The sequence below is a fragment of the Triturus cristatus genome, chromosome 10 (assembly GCF_964204655.1).
Source record: "Triturus cristatus chromosome 10, aTriCri1.1, whole genome shotgun sequence".
Taxonomy (NCBI): Eukaryota; Metazoa; Chordata; class Amphibia; order Caudata; family Salamandridae; genus Triturus; species Triturus cristatus.
In genome coordinates, this window is record NC_140593.1 from 842,883,713 (window position 1) to 842,902,831 (window position 19,119).

General features: G+C 42.8%; 1 protein-coding gene across 1 annotated transcript in view; it reads right to left on the bottom strand.

The window, feature by feature from the left end:
- LOC146790122 (UPF0764 protein C16orf89 homolog) overlaps positions 1 to 19,119 on the bottom strand; it is a 575,747-nt gene that overhangs the window by 383,573 nt on the left and 173,055 nt on the right. Inside the window, exon 3 of the mRNA XM_085630170.1 lies at positions 17,534 to 17,684. Coding sequence (XP_085486296.1) covers positions 17,534 to 17,684 — 151 coding nt within the window. The remainder of the gene's footprint in view (positions 1 to 17,533; positions 17,685 to 19,119) is intronic.

A 19,119-nucleotide genomic window follows, 5' to 3' on the forward strand; every position in this document is an offset into this window, starting at 1 on the left:
CAATGGCCAATGGTCAATGGGACAGGGTCAATGGCCTGCAGCAGCCCCTCCGCGACCTAGCACAGATTGTTATCAGCTCATTATCATTCAGTATGTCGGCCTAATTATCACATACAGAATGATAATGGGCCTCTGTGCAATGACAGCATTTGTTGGACCTTCTCCTGCCAGAGCCTAGAGCACGGTGCCCTGCTTTGGTTTAGGGGCTCCTGTCACTGTGAAACAGCACCTCATTGTGGACAGCATTAGAAATGGTGGCAAAGTTATAGTTAGCGCTGCCTTTAATGCATACCTTACAACCCACTCCTCCTGATCATATTTTTGCCAATCCAAACATGCTAGAATGGAACCAGCCCTGCTAAGTTTAGAATGACTGGTATGTGAGTATCTATAAGTATGCAAATATTTTTCTCTTTTACTGCTGCATTCCTCTATGCCAGTGAGTTACCTATGCAACTGGCTTATGGCACAAAAGCACAAATTCACAGAGTGTAGGTCCTGCAGGAGTCACATCTTTACGTGTTACCCTTGTAAGAGCCTCATCAATTCAATTGGCCCTGCACCACCTTTCAGAGTTCATTTTTGCTTCCCGTTTCCCAAGGTGCTATCTTTGAAACTAGGTCCAGTGCATTAGGAAGATCTTTAATTAAATGATCCTGCATTAAACCCTTGCCATAAGAAGTAATGGTGTCCTGGTAATCAGCACAATGACCCGACCTTCAAATCCCTCCTCTAAAGGAAAGCAGATTGCTTCTGTAACTCTGGGATGACTGATTATCCATATGCAGAGCTCCTGCCCCGGCGATGACATCCTAGAACCTCCTTGAGGTTAGATGACTTACTAGCTCCAGGACAAATTCAGAGACACTTGCTGCAGGGAAAAATTGGTGGCATTGCTTGCAGATATTCTGATTTTCCTCTAACACTTCTCAATTTATAGTACCTCTCTGATCAAGTCTTCACAGGCTCCTGCGCCTCTTCTCACTGCTAGACTGAGGCACACGCTAGGCCAGTGCAGATCTTTTGAAAGTGACCAACAGACCTTCACTGCCTTCCTGAGCAAGTCTGGAGATTACTAGATTGTGCTATTGATCATGCTGCAAGCAAAAAAAGGTTCTGCAGCAACAAACGATGAACGGAATGCTGAATGAATCAAACATTTTCCCCCAGTCAAGAAGTCTGGGTTAAATTCATTGGGGCAGATTTATGTTAGACTTGCACCACTTTTACGCCGCCGTTGCGTCACTTTTGTGACGCAGCGGCGGCGTAAACCCTGCGCCACGTTGCGCCCCATTTACATCGTGACGCATCTATGGAGATGCGTCACGGTGTAAAGCCCTGCGCCACATTAAACCTGCGTCAGGTTTAATGTATGCAGGGTGGGCGTTCCATCGGAAAAAGCCTCGGAAAAGTGATGCAGTGAAATCTACAAGATTTCACTCAGTCACTTTTCCGACGCTGCTGCGTCAAAACCTTGCGCCTGCTTGAAGCAGGCGTAAGGCATGACGCAGCATGTTAGGTATGGGCAGCCCCTAAACATTGCTGGTGTTGCGTCGTGCTTGCGACATGACTCCAGCAATGCGCCGCCCTTACGCCATCAGATGCGTCACGCATCTGTTTATCCTTACGCCACGATACGCTGCATTGTAAATGCGGCGCATCTGTGGTGGCGCAAGGGTAAACTTGCGTGACGCATCTTTTCTGGCGCATCCCTGCTGATTTGCAGGGATGCGCCAGGAAACATAAATCTGCCCCATTGTTCTTTTGCTCATTACGCCACCCCAGTTTGGACCCAGCCATATGCAAATCAGTCTTTTTTTAGTTTAATAAATGTTTTTTATTGATTTTGAAAAAGTAACATCCAGAGCATGTGCATAATAATCGGAGTATACTATTGACAATCCAAATTAGCAAGAAAATCGAATGCCGTAAGTAGGGGCAGAAGGAAAGTCATAATCAATTAGCATTTTCATGGCTACTGGGCTGGGTGGCTCACTGCTTCACTCAGCAGCACCACGCAACCCAACATAGGCAAATTACTATAAAATTATCGAAAAGAGAATCAGGCATTGCTCCGCAAATCCAGTCTCGTTATATACTGCATACCTCTGAGAGAGACAATATGAACTTGGACACAAATAAAAAACACAACAAATGAAAAAAGGAAAAAAGACAGAAATTCACATGTGACCTGGATAAGAGAACAAAAGCCGATCTCTACGCATGAAGCTCAACATAACCATATTTGCCGGTCTGGTCTGATAGAAAGTGACGTAGTTATACATAGAGGGACATGATGGTATGTGTACTGTCGCATCGTGCATCTCGGGAGTATGCAAATCAGTCTTGACCCTGCTCCTTATGGAAACAGTCCAGCCCGAACTGTCCTCCCTAGACCGGCAACAAGCATCCTTGGACCGGTTACAGGGCATCCCGCCTCATCAGCCAGGCTAGCTTGAATCCAGTGGGAAAGTGAGTAATGGTCCCACGTCTGGGCATACCCCTCCTACTTAAGGCAAAAAGTTGTGCAGCAACAGATGATGAATGGAATGCTGAATAAATCAAACATTCACCCCCAGGGGCCAAAGTCTGGGGAGGTGGATGTTTCATTTTGGCGCGTGTTGCCCAGGTGCATGCATTGATAGCCTCTTACACTGTCACACAAGCAGCGACAATGGTACAAACACAATTGTCCTTTATTATTTATTTATTTTGTTCCAACAGTGCACAGTTTCTATATTTGTGCAGTTATTATTTCAGGATCACCCTGGCACCCGGTCCCCCTTTGCTTGTACACATCACATCCCCCTGGGGTGATTGATCGGATCAGGTGTCTTTTTAAATGGGGGAGAGGGGGCAGGTAAGATCTGAGAAGCCTTCAGCTTTGACCTCTTTCTCAATTTGCTTTTTTTTAATATGCAAACGCAGGTATTCAAGATTCACTGGCGCACACAGCAGATGCAGTGCAAGGTTCACTCGAGTTCCAAAGGCATCCGCCATGCAGGTTTCCTTAGCACTCTGAAAAGCTCAGCATGAGCTGAACCAGTGCAAGCTTTGCTAATGCTCCAGCACATTAGATAAAGCACATCTGCCAGCAGTGCATGTTTCCCTTACACACAGAATAATGTACAGCACATGCAGCAGCCTGAGCTTTCCTAACACATAGGCCACTTCAGAGCCTTTGACAAAGCAGATAGTTTTGGCTTTTGTATATTGAACACTTCTGGTGTGGCTGAGCTCACCGTTGGGCCAGTATCATTCAGAACACTGGCTCTAAACCATTTCTAGTGGTGAGGGCCCCAGATAAAGGAGTGGTCAAGCTTTTTGACTTGGCTGGATGGACGTGTGGCATAACTAAGGTGCAGTGCTAAGATCCAGCACTGAAGGCAGGATAAGGTGTGACCCTGGTGGCAGTGAAGAAATAACATTGGTAACCACACAGGGGAAACAACCTTTACAATGCAACTATTACATCGCACTACACTTAAAACGCAGGCATTACAACGGAACATCCTTTACAACGCATGACACTACAACGCATACCATTACAACGCATACCATTACAACGCATGACACTACATCGCATGTCACTACAACGCAGGCATTACAACGCATACCATTACAATGCATACCATTGGAGTTAGAATAGTAATTTTTAACCACTACACTATCCTACACTTACCCTACTGTTGCACCCCCTGGAGTTAGAATAGTAATTTTTACCCCTATACTATCCAATACTTACCTTAAATGCAATGTAACAGTATGCGTTGTAATGGTATGCGTTGTAAAGGTAGTATGTGATGTAATGGAATGCGTTGTAAAGGTAGTTTTTTAAAATGCGTTGTAGTGTTATGCGATGTAATGGAATGCGTTGTAGTGGATGTTGCGATGTAAAAACTGCGTTGTAAATGCATGCATTGTAAATGTATGCGTTGTAACGTCATACATTCCCACACAGGGCTGGTGGTGGTCTGTGTGAGGAGCTAGCACTCGTTAGACGGGGGCCGAATAAAGAGAAGCCTTGGCAAGCCGCATTGCTGGAAGTGTAAAATTTGAAGTGCAGGAGATCACTATCCCAGAGTGCCTCTTTGGTACCGAGAAGTGCTTGTGCTGTCCTTTTCAAATAAAAGATGTGCACTGACTCAGTAACTTCTCATTGAAAGCACTGATGCCCATTGTGAGGAATGGGCAATGGAGGCTGTATGGTGTATGATGCTCTACAGATTGCAAATTCACCTACTCCCAAACTCAGTGTAATAAACCTTAAAGATCCATTACATCCACTCCATTTCTGCTGTTGAAAACAAAATGCGGAAAATGTGCCCTATGCTTTTATTTAATCTAAAGATCAATGTTGATTGTTTTTTGTGTTCTTTGTATAAAAATGGTCCTCAATCACAAATACCAGTAGGTCAGCAACTATGAAACTGTATTAATGTAAACAGTAATTTATTAATTTACCTTAGTGCTTTGACCTGGTACCGTGCAGGATAATCAAATGAGGCTGGTAGGTAGTCTGAGGAGCTGGTGGGGCAAAGCTCTGGGAAGGTAGAGGTTTCATTTTGACACTCCGTACAGGGTTAAAGGTACAAACTTTAGATCGCTTGTGAGCCAACGATTTATAGGCTGCAAACTTCACTTTAAATCTGGTGCATTAGCTGGAATTTGTGAGTAACGTGTTGGGCCTTGTTTCATAAAAATGTTCCCTGAGAGAAAATATGAGATAAACTGAACATCTTGGATTCACACCAACTACCTTTTACTGTAGTCCCAGTGTAAAAATGTGAATATTTCTGAGCATATTATGAGATAAACATTTGCCTAATGAGATTTACAAGGCGCTTCACTCACAAAATTTAAAATTTGGTCAAGTAGGGTCACTCCTATAATTTGAACAAGTTTGTGACTGCTCAGGAAATAATTCCAAGAGTGCTCTTTGAAAGCTGTGGCAGTCTCAGCATCATAGGAGGACTCCCATGTGTAAATATTAATATATTCAGGCATGCAGCTTGATTATATTTTGATTAAAAAGGTAAAATATAATGCAGAAGTTCATTGGCACTTGCTACCATATCTTCTCTAAAGGGAATTTTTTTTATGGCTTTACTACATTTACAATGTCTAAGAATGGAGTTAGACACTGTAGGGGCACAGTGCTCATGCAGTGGTATAGTGCACCCAACTAAAGGGGTGTCTTACCTATACCATAGACAGTGGTTTGCAGGCATGGCACACAGGTATGTGTTCCATGTCAACTCTTCACTTTTCTCTGCACCATAAACACATAGTCTGAATGGCAGTGTGTGGGTGTTAAGGTGCAGGGTCTCTTAGGGTGGCACAATATGTGCTGCAGCCCTTAGAGGCCCTCCCTGGTCACAGTGCCCTTGGTACCATTGGAACATTTTACAAGGGGCTTACCTGTGGCCAGAGATGTGGCAATTGTGGATACACACTTACAGTTAGGGTAAAGAACATAGGCCCTGGGAACGTTATTGTCAGAGACTCTGGGCGCATCAAATCGAAGTGCATAGGATATCTGGCAAAAAGTGGGGGGGGGGTTACAGCAACTGAAACCCACTTTCTTGTACCTGGTCATTTATCATATCCAGGAATCTACATGGATATTGCAGGGGCATATATGTTCATGCAGATATGCTCTCACAGGAGATACAGTGCACGCTGCCTTGGGGCTACAAGGTCAGCTATAGGGGTGGTCTACCCATATCCCTTTGTCTGTGGGCATGGCACACAGGGATGTGTGCCATGTCGACTCTTCAGTATTGTCTGCACCAAGACAAGCAGTTTGCAGTGGCAGTGTGCATGTGCTTGGTGAGGAGTCCCTTAGGCTGGCACAATTCATGCTGCAGCCCTTAGGGACTCTTTAGCCACAAGGCTCCTGGTACCAGGGGTACCTTTTACCAGGGACCTATATGTGAGCTAAAGTGGTGGCAATTGTGGTATAGTTTTAGGGAAAGAAGACTGGTACAGGCACCTGGACAGCAGGGACCCAGTACACCTGCATCAAAGCCAGGCAAAATGGGGGTGTGGCAGTACTGCAACAGACCCAGTTACCTACAGCTGGCCACTCGGAAAACTGCACTCTAGTCCAGCACTGCACGTCCCAATTATCTATATTCTATGCCTGCTGCTGTACATCTCACAATGTCAATCACATATGAGATGCTAGTAACAAAGTCCATCCGAGCAGGTCTTCCCGACCACTTCTCTCACCAAACATGCCTGCTCAGGACCATGAACTATAAACAAAATATCAGACTGAACAACCCAGTTCAATAACCATATAAATAGATTATGATCATATGAAATACCACAAAAAGACCTGCAACGTTGTTCAAAGCTGTATGCATACCAAAGAACCATGAAGTGCATGATTGTCTTAACCTAGTACAAACTTATTTTGAATTATACTTGTGTTGGTTGTCTATTTACTTATGTAATATTGCACAACCTCCTCTGATGCGTCTGTAAAACGTACCTTTTGTCCTGAATCTTTGTCCTGAATTTTAAACTTCTGCCCTGAATTTTTGTCCTGAATTTTGACTCTTTGGCCTGAATTTTTAAACTCACCTTCCTGAATTTGCACGTATGCCAGTAGGTGGATGGAGGGCACTGCTCCTGGTCCCCAGCCACCTCAAAAAGTTGCGGGCGCACCGACAAGCTCGGCGGTCTCGCCGCCCTGAGCAGGACGATGTCACAGCCACTGTGCACCTCCCTGAGTGCGACTGACCAGTAACGACAAACACCACCCTCACTGCTCCATCTTCTCTCCCCTGTGGCTAACACTCAAAGTAGGTGCACGCTCGGTTTTTAGCTACCTGAGAAGGCTTTACCCAGGCAAGATTACCCCAGGGGGCGACGGCTGTAGCGCATTGCAGATGTGGGTCAGTGGAGCTCCTCAAAGAACGACCACCATGTTCGGCCGTTAATCCACCCCCACATATATTTTAAGGAGGAAAAGGAGAGGTTGAGGAGAGTCTGGGTTCCTGAGTACATCCAAGGATAAGTGCAACAGTAGGTTTTAAGTTCCATGTACTGAGCTACAGGACATGGACTAAAGTTAACAGAAGTGAAATGAAGATTAGGGAGGCATATGAAGAGAGGAGGAGATTTATTGTAGACAAGTGAGCAGAGCAGGTAGAGGGCATGGATAAATGACTGCCAACGGTCCAACCATTCTAGGTATACCAGAGCCTCATCCATCAGAACCGAGAGTGCAGATGACATACAAAATAACTCCCTTTCTTTGAAAAAAAAAACCAATAACAAAAAACAAACAATAATGCAAGAATAAGGGGTATATATTTAAGGACATTGCCATTAAGGACTATGCTCTCTCCTGGTTTTCATCTTTTCTGCAGGATCATACTTCTCAGGTCTTCTATAATACAGAAGAGTCATCTACATTCTCTCTTTGATGTAGTGTGCTGCAGGGCTCTTTGTTGAGCCCTACACTTTTTAACATCAATGTTAAACCCTTGCTGATCTAGTCGAGAGCCATGGCCCCTCTCATTAGTTAGGTTTCGCCTGCACAGCGCTTGTCCTGTGGTTATGACATCTATTGTATTTAATATATCTTAAAAGGGGGCTCTTATCAGTTCTCATCCCTGAATTACTGCTTTCAACCACTTTTGTGTGGAACATTATTTGTTAAGTCTCCTGGCTGCACACAGTTTTTTTAAGCTCTCTTTCATATTCAAATGCAGTTACCAGACTATCAGAGAGCTCCAGGACATATAATATGGATGCCAGGCAGCACAACATAATTGTTTCTGTCAGTGTCTTCTAAGTGATCAACAGTCCAGTTTTGGGAACCAGGAAGCGCACAGTATAAAATCATCCAAAATAATCTCCTAAATATCTGATTCCTCTGATTGCTGAACAGTTAAATTCTAATGCACTTATAGTGGCTTTTAAAGAAAGGGAATCACATTTTGAGCTTCATCCAGCAGTATTTAGAATTTTATTTCAGTCCTATAAAGAAAACTGTCTTCATTTTAATTGACTATTTATGACACTTCATGAAAGCTGGCCCGATGCCTCAGCGTGTTAAGGCCCTCTCCATACTCCATCACCTGCATAGTGCTGTACATTCAAGCCTGATTCACTCTTAAATTAAGGCACAAGCTTGTTTTGAAAGTCGGAACGCTTTTCATTTCGTCTAATTATGTTTTTCTTTTTAGGTTTCGCCTGCACAGCGTTTGCGCTGTGCTTGTGAAATCTCTTGTATTTATTAGATCTTAAAAGAGGGCTCTTATCAGTTCCCAATGCCGAATTACTGTGTTAATTTGTTTTTGTGTGGTACTTTTTTATTGTTAACTTCCCCTGGCTGCACACATTTATGATACTTCTACTAAAGCTGTTCACACTGTTTAACCCCTTCGGTGCTCATGACGGAATGGTTCCGTCATGAGCCACGGTTGAGCTGTGCTCATGACGGAACCGTTCCGTCATGACCACGCCCGCGCAAGATTCCGTCAGCACAGCGGCGGAATCTGCGCAGCATGGAAGGGGTTAAGCCCTATTCACTGTCAAGATAAGATGTCTTCCCATGGAAAAGGCAGACAGTATGTTGGAATGCTTGCTTTTAATTACTTTGTTGTGTATGGCAGATGCTTTAGCCTTGGAACATTTCTGGCATTTCCTATTCATGCCTCAGTATTTTTCTTTGCACTTTGTAGGCATTATTGGATTGATTTATTCAACATAATCTATTTGATCATTATGATCAAATTCTAAATGTTGTAATAACCATTGCATGTTAAAAATAAAGTTAATATACAAGAGGTATGCTATATTTTACTACTTAACAGGCAACCACAAGTACAGTTACCTTTCAGACAAGAGGGTCATGATTTGAATGGTGCAAAGGGGCGGTAGAAACGGGCTCAAAAATTGTCTAAACACATAATATTGCTATATTTGACTACAAAACAGGAAACCACAATTGCAGTTACCTTGCAATTAAAAAGCACTTGATTTTAATGGTAAAGCAGGTGCAGTGCCACTGGGGCCAAAAGCTCTAGAGACCCCAATAAACTCCAATTATTGCTAAATTTTAGTATTTAAGAAGACAGTCACATGTGCATTTATCTCTCAGGCAACAGAATCATGATTTGAATGGTGCAGCAAGTGCAGTGACACCAGGACTAAAAAGCTCTAGGCACCCCACTAAACACCTAATATTGCTATATTTTACTACCAAACAGGCAATCACGAGTGCAGTTACCTAGCATACAACAGGGTCATGATTTGAATGGTGCAGAAGGTGCAATGGCAGCCGGCCCAAAAAATGTCAGAACTCCACTAAACACCAAATACTGCAAGATTTTACTACTAAATAGGCAGTCAGACATGCAGTTACCTTACAGGCAATAGCGTCATGATTTAAATGGTGCTGCAGGTGCAGTGGCACCGGGGCCTAGAGTTGTAATTACTCCTCTAAACACCAAATATTGCTATATTCTACTTTTAAACAGGCAGTCACAAATGCTGTTAACTTGCAGGCACTAGAGGCATGATATGAATGGTGAAACAGGTGCAGTGGCAACGGGCCCAAAAGTTGTCAGAACTCCTCTAAATACCAAATATCGTAATATTCTACTACTAAACAGGCAGTCACAGGTGCAGTTACGTTACAGTAAATAGGGTCATGATTTGAATGGTGCAGTGGTTTGATTGAGGCAGCAGGTACAGTGGCACCAGTCCCAAAAGTTTGTCAGAACTCCTCTAAACACATAAAATTGCTATTACTTCAATTAAGTCTACTATTTCCCTCTTTCATTTCATTTTTGTAAAATTTTGCTATTACTTACCCTCACCGTACCATTGGTAGCAGCGCAATATATTGTCTTTTTGTACATAAACAAGTCATAACATTTTAACAGACTTTATGTAACTGATATTGTACAACTACTCAGCAAGCTACAACTCATCACAAAAAACTGCTTAATATTAATCGTATAGGTGAAACCTAATTTATTTCCCAATTCTTGTTATGTATGCTGATGATACTCAGATCATTGTAACGCTCAATACAGAGAAGGGGGATAGTATGGCCAATGTGTGCCTCTTTCTCACAGAAGTTTCACGATGAACGAGACTTCATTTTCTTAAGTTGAATGGTGATAAGACCAGAGTGCTGCTGGTGGGTAACCAGCCCCAACCTTTGGTCCTTATTAGTGGCCCACTGATCTTGAGCCTCTCGCCACTCCTTGTAAATTAGTCAAGTTCCTTGAATTTTGGTTCGACCAATGGCTCTTCATGGATATTCAAATCTCTAAATTTGAGGCTTATTGTTTTTGGTTACTTTAAAGCCAGAAGAAGATTCTTGGGCTCCACCCCATTTCTGCTTAGAAAACAGTGGTTCAGACTCTGATTATGTCCAGGTTAGACTATGGCATCATGCTTTGTCCATGTGCCCCTAAAAAAACATTTAGGAGAATTCAAATTGTACAAGGTTCTGTTGCATGATTGCTTTGCAATGTCCTCCTCCATTTCTCAGTCACCACCCAGCTTCAATCTCTTCACTGACTGCCAGTAGAGAAGTGCATCCATTTTAAAGCTTTAGGCTCTATGCACAGGGCTTTGTATGGTAGTGGCCCTCCGTACATCAGAACATTGGTGCATTAGTATACTTCTAGTCGGCCCCTTCACCATGAAAATCAGTTCTTAACTATTATACTTCATTTTCAATGCGTAAGACAAGGAGGAAGATCTTTTGCTGTTCTTGGTCCTACTTTATTGAACTCTCGTCCAGTAAATATTCGAGCTTGCACCTCTTTTTTGGATTTCTGCAGATTGCTAAAAACCTGACTCTTTTAAGGTGTTGTTGCCACTTCCCTCACTTTAACACTAGGAATCTCTTTTCAAGAAGTCAGGCCCTTTAGACATGTATTGATTAATTGCTTGAAGGGAGTAGGTAGTAGGTCAAAAATTTAAAACATCCTTCAATCAAACAGGAAGAGAATACATGAAAAGTACAGAATATGGGATCATGGAAAAACTGAATGAACATGATATAGCAAATCATCTGCCACCACCGGTGACCTTGGATGGAGAGTCAACTCTGCCTCCTGAGTGATGCAGTCCTGAAGATTACTATTGGAGGAGTAAAAACCATTAGGAGAAACTGTACATTAATTTGACATAGATTTGCAGTAGATGAATTATGATCAACATTTTTTCCACACTCTTTTTTGTCTCACATATGCAATTAAATACAAACAATCAGACTCAGATTGTGTTCCCAATTACAATCCAGCTTTTGGAAATCTTACAAACACGATTTACATCCAACCATCTTGAACATAATTTTTGTTCTTATCATGCAACATTGAATGGTTTGCAGTATTTTATTCCCCTTTTAGATGACAATTGGGGTGTTTAATCCCAGCTATATCTCCACGACTGATTTGGGATTTTCTCAAGGCTGATCTCCATTGTGTTTCTTTACTTAGGATGCTTAGATTTTATTTAATCTAGAACATAAGAAAATACCTTACAATCATCAATATAATTTTCAACCAACTTATATATCCATGAGGGACACCAAAATAACACAGAAATCCTTCTTCACATTAGATAAAAAGATTATTCACTTGTGACAGAATGGGGTGTTTCTATTTGCCCAGCACCCAAGGTCTACATTAACGCTGAGACAAACTTGATTGCAACATGATTGACATTTGTCAAATGATGGACTTTGTTTGTTGAGAAAACATTACTGAGAGCGCTTTTTAAATTTCGAAACAGCTATTGTACAATGTTGACAATACGAAGTGTTAATGCGCATGTTTTAATGAGAGTGCTGAAATTTTTATTCTTATATGTATTTAATTATGTTGCAATGAGGTTTTTTCACAGTGTTTCTTATGTTAAATCGGTCACTTGTGGGTATTTTTTCTCTTTCAATGGTTGCACGCAGTGGAGAAACATGTGTTTTAGAATTGGCGTTACATTGATATATTAAAAGCAAAAGGGGCACTGCTGCGTTTAAGCACGAACAACTCATAAAGCGGCCGCTCTGTGTGATCAGTCTGAAACTTGAAGGTAGGAGGTGCTAGACAATTGGAGCACATGCTTTTAAGCACGTTTTTAAATGTGTTTAAATTTGAGCCATGACAGGCTGTATTATGATTTTTTATTTTTTATTCTCAATTTATTGCAGTTCATTAAGGGTAGGGGGAAGTTTGTTTGTTGGGTGGACAAACGGAACAGTCATGGGGTTATGGTGTGTTAAGTATTTAAAGATTCAAAAGACACGCAGAACTCTTCGTATAAATTGTCAACAATTGGGTATTTAAAACGCTTCTGACACATTGTTCTTTCCTACATTGTAGTTACCCATGAAGAAGGGCGATTCAGCCCTAAATGAATTGGGTTTAAAAACTTTGCATCAATCATGGAACTGGTGATTTTGACATGCTGTAGAAAAGTCCTGGATTGGCATTTTACGTGCACTTGAAAATCGAAATTACTGTTTCTACATAACAATAAAAATATTGCAAAAAATGGTTGAAATTGGTGAATTCCGGGTCCACGGTGATTTTATCATCCTGTACGGAGGTGGTTGCATCCTGGGACTGATAGGTGTTTTGCATTAGCCTTCCTTTTGTACTTTTAGAAGGTTGGCATTTTCCTACCATACCCCTTTAGGGCCTGCAGCCTGTCTCTGGGTCACATGACTTTGTGTAATTGGCAGTTACTATTTATACATTCCTCCTAGACAGCAGCACCCAATAGAGAGCTTAGGTGTACCTGGATGGGCTGTCACTGGCAGGATGGGAGGGCGGAGTTAAGCACAGCCACATTTATATCTGAATAGAGTGTGTTCTGCCTTCACACACAGGGATTGCATAACCTCTGCAGTTAGTCTGGAGTCAGGAAAGGGGAGGCAGTAAACCTAAGCACTTCAAAGGGAAACCTCTAGAAGTTTCTCCCACTTCAGTGGAGGCACCAGATATAAATATTGGACCTCAGACACCATCTCTTCAGTATCCTTTTTTTGTTTGAACTAACAATTCACTGTATCTCAGCAGCAGCATCAATTGTTTAAGGTCCTGATGAAAGTCTGATCCGAGTATGGTTCATATAGGCTGAAACATGTTGACCAATTATCATCACACCATAGTGGTTCAAATCCATACCGCTTGTGCACTGCATTTTTAATCCTGACAGCAGGCATATCTCTATTAAAATTGTTGTTCTATGCCTCATAGCCAGTTTTAGAATTCACTTGATTTTTCACTTTTGTTCCACATTATTGTTTATTTTGCGCTTTGACTTCACTCATACTTTTGGCTCATCATAGGTGGGTTTAGGATACCCTTTATACTCCAACAAAACATCCCAGAGCTCCTCCCTCACAGTGAGGGGGTTGTAGCCCTCAAAGGAACTAGTGGTTTCCTTTGGGAGGAGAATCCCTATGATGAAGTTTGTCACCTTTGGTGAGTGAGGGATTACGTCCTAGAAAGGGATCTGCCCTAGGGTTTCATCACCCCAACCAGTAACACAATTTCTAACAGAGACCATCACTCACTCCTTCAGATCCTAGATCAAAGACTAAAAGACCTATGTTTATTAACTTTAATGCAAATGAAATCATAACTGTTTTGCAAAATTGTATTTATTTAGACTTACATATTAAAGAGTAGGCTTCATTTAGTAAGGTTGACAATTTAGTCAATTAACAATTTTGAGCTAATAGTTGTGCAAATTATTCAATAAACATTGTGCAAAGTATTTTGTTAAATCAAATGGGCCACATGTAATCAACTCATTAATTTAGCTTCAGAATGACATGCTGAAGTAAAAGATCTTAACCTAGACAGAATCATAATTTGAGATTAATTCCCCTGCTGCTCGGTGTGTTAATGGTGTTTTTGCTCTTTTTAGTTGGGAAGATTCGTAAACATAAGTACACATTTATTTCTCATTTCTCTCTATGGTAGCGCCCACATCTACTTTATGTTTCCCATATGTAGATCCTTTCCCCAAACATCTTATTTTAATCAGTCTTGATGTACATACCACTTGGATTAATGTTCTTATACAATAACAGCCTGAAGTCCCTTAAACACTTAGGTCACAACCAATACATAACACCAACTCCTACCAATATTCTCACATAATGGTTGGCTTACTAATGATTAAATCACATACCTAGGTTTATCTGCGAAGCATATCCCTCTCTTTCTTGCCCTAAACATAATATTCTTCACCTTTTTGGGTGGTTCTTCATGATGCATTCCCTTGATAAAACATTTCAGTTTTCTCAAATTTCTCTCAACAATAATATATCAATATAATATATAATATCAATACTGCACCGTCAGACAACTTAATTATTCAAGTGATATCTGAGTGAGTAAACAACAATAAATGATCTATGCATTCACTTTAGAGAGATATAGAATATCCTTGTTTATTATGGAGGTCTTTAAAAGTTACGTTATTTTTTATTCCAGCAATGTGTACCCTTTTTCTTGATGTCCCCTCCTGCAATGTCATGTGGGGCAAAGTATTACTTCTTTTGACGTTAAATGGATCAACTCTTAACCAGCATCAAGTCTTGTGATATCCACTAGATCAAATGCCATGGGGCATCTGCTCTGTGCTGTGACAACCTTGGGATTTCATAGCATATATGATGGCACTCCAGATGTCACAGTTGGGAATAATAATGATAACTCTAAAGTCCAGTCGAGGCATACTAGGGATGTTTGAAATTGCACCACGAGAGCATTTATCAAGCCCAGGTGCATGCAACATTTGTTGCATCAACATCACTGATAACATTTTGAATTTAATAAAATGAATACATAAACAATGTGATTCCTGGGTGTTAAGAATTACGAACTGCCATGGAAGCCCCGAGGAGGGTTCATGTCAAGCTTCAAGACCAGCCAGGGTGCCAGGAGTTCTTTTACATATGCTTAAGCTTCCACCTGTTAATCAGTGTGCATGGATTACAAGAAAGGCTAGTGACTTTGCTCTAGATTAGTAGCAGAGGGTATGATGTGACCTGATTTTCACCCAGTTGTTCACCTTTGATAGTGCAAGGGCCCTGACCATCCAGTACAAGTGCACCAGCAACAGAGTGGAAAGCTATGACTAGGCCCCAAGTTAAAGCTTCAGCAAGACCAGAGGGTCAATCCCCTGGGTCTAGGCTCCATTCATTGGGCCACAGTGTCACAAAAAGACCATAATGGGATTCTGCAGGCACTAGTAGGCTTCCCCTGCTGTGACAAATTCGATAGATCTGAGTGGGCCGCTATGTCAAAAAGTGTTCAGCCAGGATTCTGTAGTCATTGGGAAGGCTCCACTGCTTCAGCAGAGTAGAACGCTTTGATTGTGCCCCGGGTCAGAGATCCAGAAAGCAGAGGAATGTAATCTCATTAGCACCTGGGACTACTGTCCTGGGAGGTCTCCACTGCTGCACCAGAATGAAAAGCTAAGATAGGGGCCCCAGTAAGAGCTGCATAAGGCCTCGCTGTACCTGGCTATGTCTGTACCAAGCCCTGACTGCAAACTCCCAGCCTGAAGTGTCTCTGTGTGCCAAACTGGCCCCTTCAGAGAAAGCTATAAATCTCACTCTGAGGACATAATGCAACAAGATGGCCGTCCCCTGAATCTGGTTATCTGGTCATGTGTGATAGGAATGCATGGTGAAAATAGGTGGCCAGGCTATCAATTAAGTCCAGATGAGGGGTAATTTGAAGCTTAAAGTCCAGCCAGGGCTCCAGGAGGTTGGATATATTCACTCAAATGCCCCCCTCTTTTCCAGTGTGCACTGATTACAAAGAAGGCTAGTGACCCTACTCTAGATTAGCAGGAAGAGAGTATGAGTAGTTTAATTTTCATCTGATTGTTCTTCCCAGACAGTGCAAGGGCCCTGGCCACCCAGTACAAGCTCCCAAATAGCCAGTCTCTGCTCCAGTAGAGTGGAAAGCGCCGACTTGTCCCTATGACAGAGCTCCAGCAGGGTGTAATTTGCAGGCCTGCTATGTCACAAAGTGTCCGGTAAGGAATTGCACAGGCCCCAGGAGATCTCCCCTGATTCAGTGGGGTGGAAAACTTTGATTTGGTCCCTGGTCATAGTTTTAACAGGCCCAAGGGGGCAGTCCCCTGAGCCTAGCTCCATTTGCTGACCCACTGTATCACAAAGTGCCCAGTAAGTGTAACCACAGGCCATGGAAGATTCCTTTGCTTTGTCAAGTTGGAAAGCTCTGACAGGGCCTTCCCTAGAACTCCAGTTGCTCTTGTCATTTGGTTCCGTTGGGCTGGTCTCCGTTTGCCAGCATGCTGTGTTTTAATTTGTCCATGATGGGGTGCCACAGGGTCAGAGAAGGCTTCACTTCACCTGGATGGAAGCTCTGACCAGGCTCCTGGTCAGGCCTCTAGCAGGTCCCTGGGTGTGGTTCTCTGGGCCATCGTTCTATTTGCTTGTCTGCAGTCTCTCAAAGTGCCCAGGGCAGGGCTCTGTTGGCCTGCGGAAGCTACACTGTTTCGTCTGAGTTGAAAGCTCTGACTAGGTCAGCTGTAAGAGCTTTAGTAGACTCAGAGGTGATGGCCCCTGGGCCTGGGCTCCATTTGTCATCCCACTGTGTTACAAAGTGCCCATGAGAGGCTTCCTATGTCCCAGGGAAGACTTTCCTGCATTGCAGACCTGGAAAGCTCTGACCGGGCAATGTGTCAGTCTTCCAGAAGGCTGCGTCGTGCATTCCTCTGGGGCATGCATTGCAAAGTACCCAGTTCAAGGTCCTGCAGGCCCTGGAAGTGCTCCTCTGCTTTGGCAAAGTGGAAAGCTCTGACCAGGCACACGTGGAGACAGGACAATTGGCTGGCAGCTGGATGCCCCAGCCCAAGGCTCTAGGCACTGACCAGAGTCACCTTCCCTATCCAAGGCAGGGTGGCACCAGATCAGAAAGCGGTCTGGAGCTCCTCTTGGCTAACGAGTTCTAAGAATCCCCTGTGAAGGTAGGTGGAGCCTGCACTTTTGCCTGGCACCTAGTCCTGGGACCAGGGCACCAGGCACAGGACACAGCCAACTTTCCCACCTAGGCCACAGGCTCGTCTGCCCCCACTTCCCTTCACCCCTAGACTGCAAAGTTTTAATTCATCTGCCATTTAAGGTTTTTCACATTTATGCTTTGGCTACCAGTAGCAGGTTTGGCTAAAGGATCAGTATGTGTGTGTGCCGACCCTGAGTCCCATTCATGATCCATTTTTATTTTTGTACACAAAACATCACCAGCCAAGCAGGTCTAATTAAATTTGCATGCTCCGAGACATAATCCCACTAATATTTGTGCTTTGTGTGGCAAGTCTTAGATTTATTACTGAATTACATTACGTATAATCTTTTTATAAAGGCGTTGTTATTGTACAGAAAAATGTAGCTATCTACTTTTTGAGCATTGTCCTAAAAAAACAGTTATAAAGCAGAATTAGCCATTGTCCACCTCTGGTTACTTCAGATCTAGCCATGAAGCCATGATATAAAACTCACCCGGTACCATAAATATTCATTAGGCATTCATCGCTGAGTTCTTCATTATAAAATGTGCAGCTTCTAAATTGGCGATATGCAAGTAAAGGGTCAGTTTGAGTCCAGGAGGTTGAAGGCTTCCAAAATCCTTTTAGCAAAAGTTGACTCAAACCTGGAAATTTAAACACGGAAAAAACAAATATAAATGAGATTATGTTCAAAGTAGTTGGTTGCAGAAAAGCTGTGCATAAAGAAATACTGCTTCTACTTCGGGCATAGCTGTGTTCTAATAATGAGACAACAATACTGTTGGACCCGGCCCTCTTTTCAGGGTCACCACGAACTTTGGGCTTCATTACGAGTCTGGCAGTCCACGGACTGTCAGACTCATGGGGCCCGTCTGTGGCATTCTTTTGACCACTATTACAATTAGGGCGGTTGTACCGCCATTGCCACGCCGCAGCCGCCAGGGTGTTGTGGTGGTCAGGAGGTCACAATATGCTTGGTGGTATTGCCGCTGTCCAGCCAAGCATATTACAAGTTTCCTCTCCGCCACAATTTTCATATCAGTTCCTACTCGATGAAAACCGTGGCAGAGAGGAAATAAAGAGGGCCCTACAGGGCCCCCTTATGCATCTGAGCCCTGGGGTTCATGCAACGGGCACAATATGTGCCCCTCTGTGTGCAAGCACCAAAGTTCCTGCACGGCATTGACTTTACAGTCCATGCCATGCAGGAACTGTTTTTGGTGTGCCAATTCTGGTGCCCATGTTCAGGGCACTGCTGTGGGAACGTCCCAAAAAAGCCCGCCAGACCCGAGAAATACTCGTAATCTGGCAGGTGGCCCAAACATGCGTTTGGTGGTGTGGCGGGGTGGACCTGGCAATGCACCGCAGAACTTCTTAACAGACCCTTTATGTCTACACTCCCTTACTTTCCTTAACCAGTGTTTGTTGGCTTTTAGGATTCTGTGCACTTTACCAGTGCTAATCAGGGCTAAAATGCTTGTGATCTCTTCCTAAACCATGATAAAATAGGTCTACACCTGATTGGTATATTTAATTGACTTGAAAGTCCCTAGCATAAAACCTTACAGGTACCCAGGCCCTATTCATTAAATGCTACTCATGGGCAGCAGCACTCATTGTGCCTTTCACTAAAGTAGCCATTTAAAACATGACTAGGGTCAGCCACAGCAACTTGTAGTGTAGTTTTAATCAGCCATTTCAACATGGCAAAATAAACCTTTTATCCAGACCTAAACCTTCCCTTTTTAATACATATGCTTCTCTATTAAGGTAGGTCCTAAAACGCCCACATGGCAGGGTCCATTGTATTTAGAAAATAAAACATGTGGAATAATCTATACATGCCCAGGTAGTGAATAACTCCTAAAGATATTTTTCAATGCTGTAAGTCCTACCTCTCCCATAGAATGACATTGGGTTGATTTAAAACATTTAATAAGTGCTAACGTTTGATTGTGAACAGGTAAAGATTTCTATTGAAACATCTCCAGCATTGAACTGCCTTCTTTTAACAAGGTTTAGATTTAACCTTTTGCATTTTGTTTTTACAGAACCACAGGGGTGGTGTAAGATGAAAGA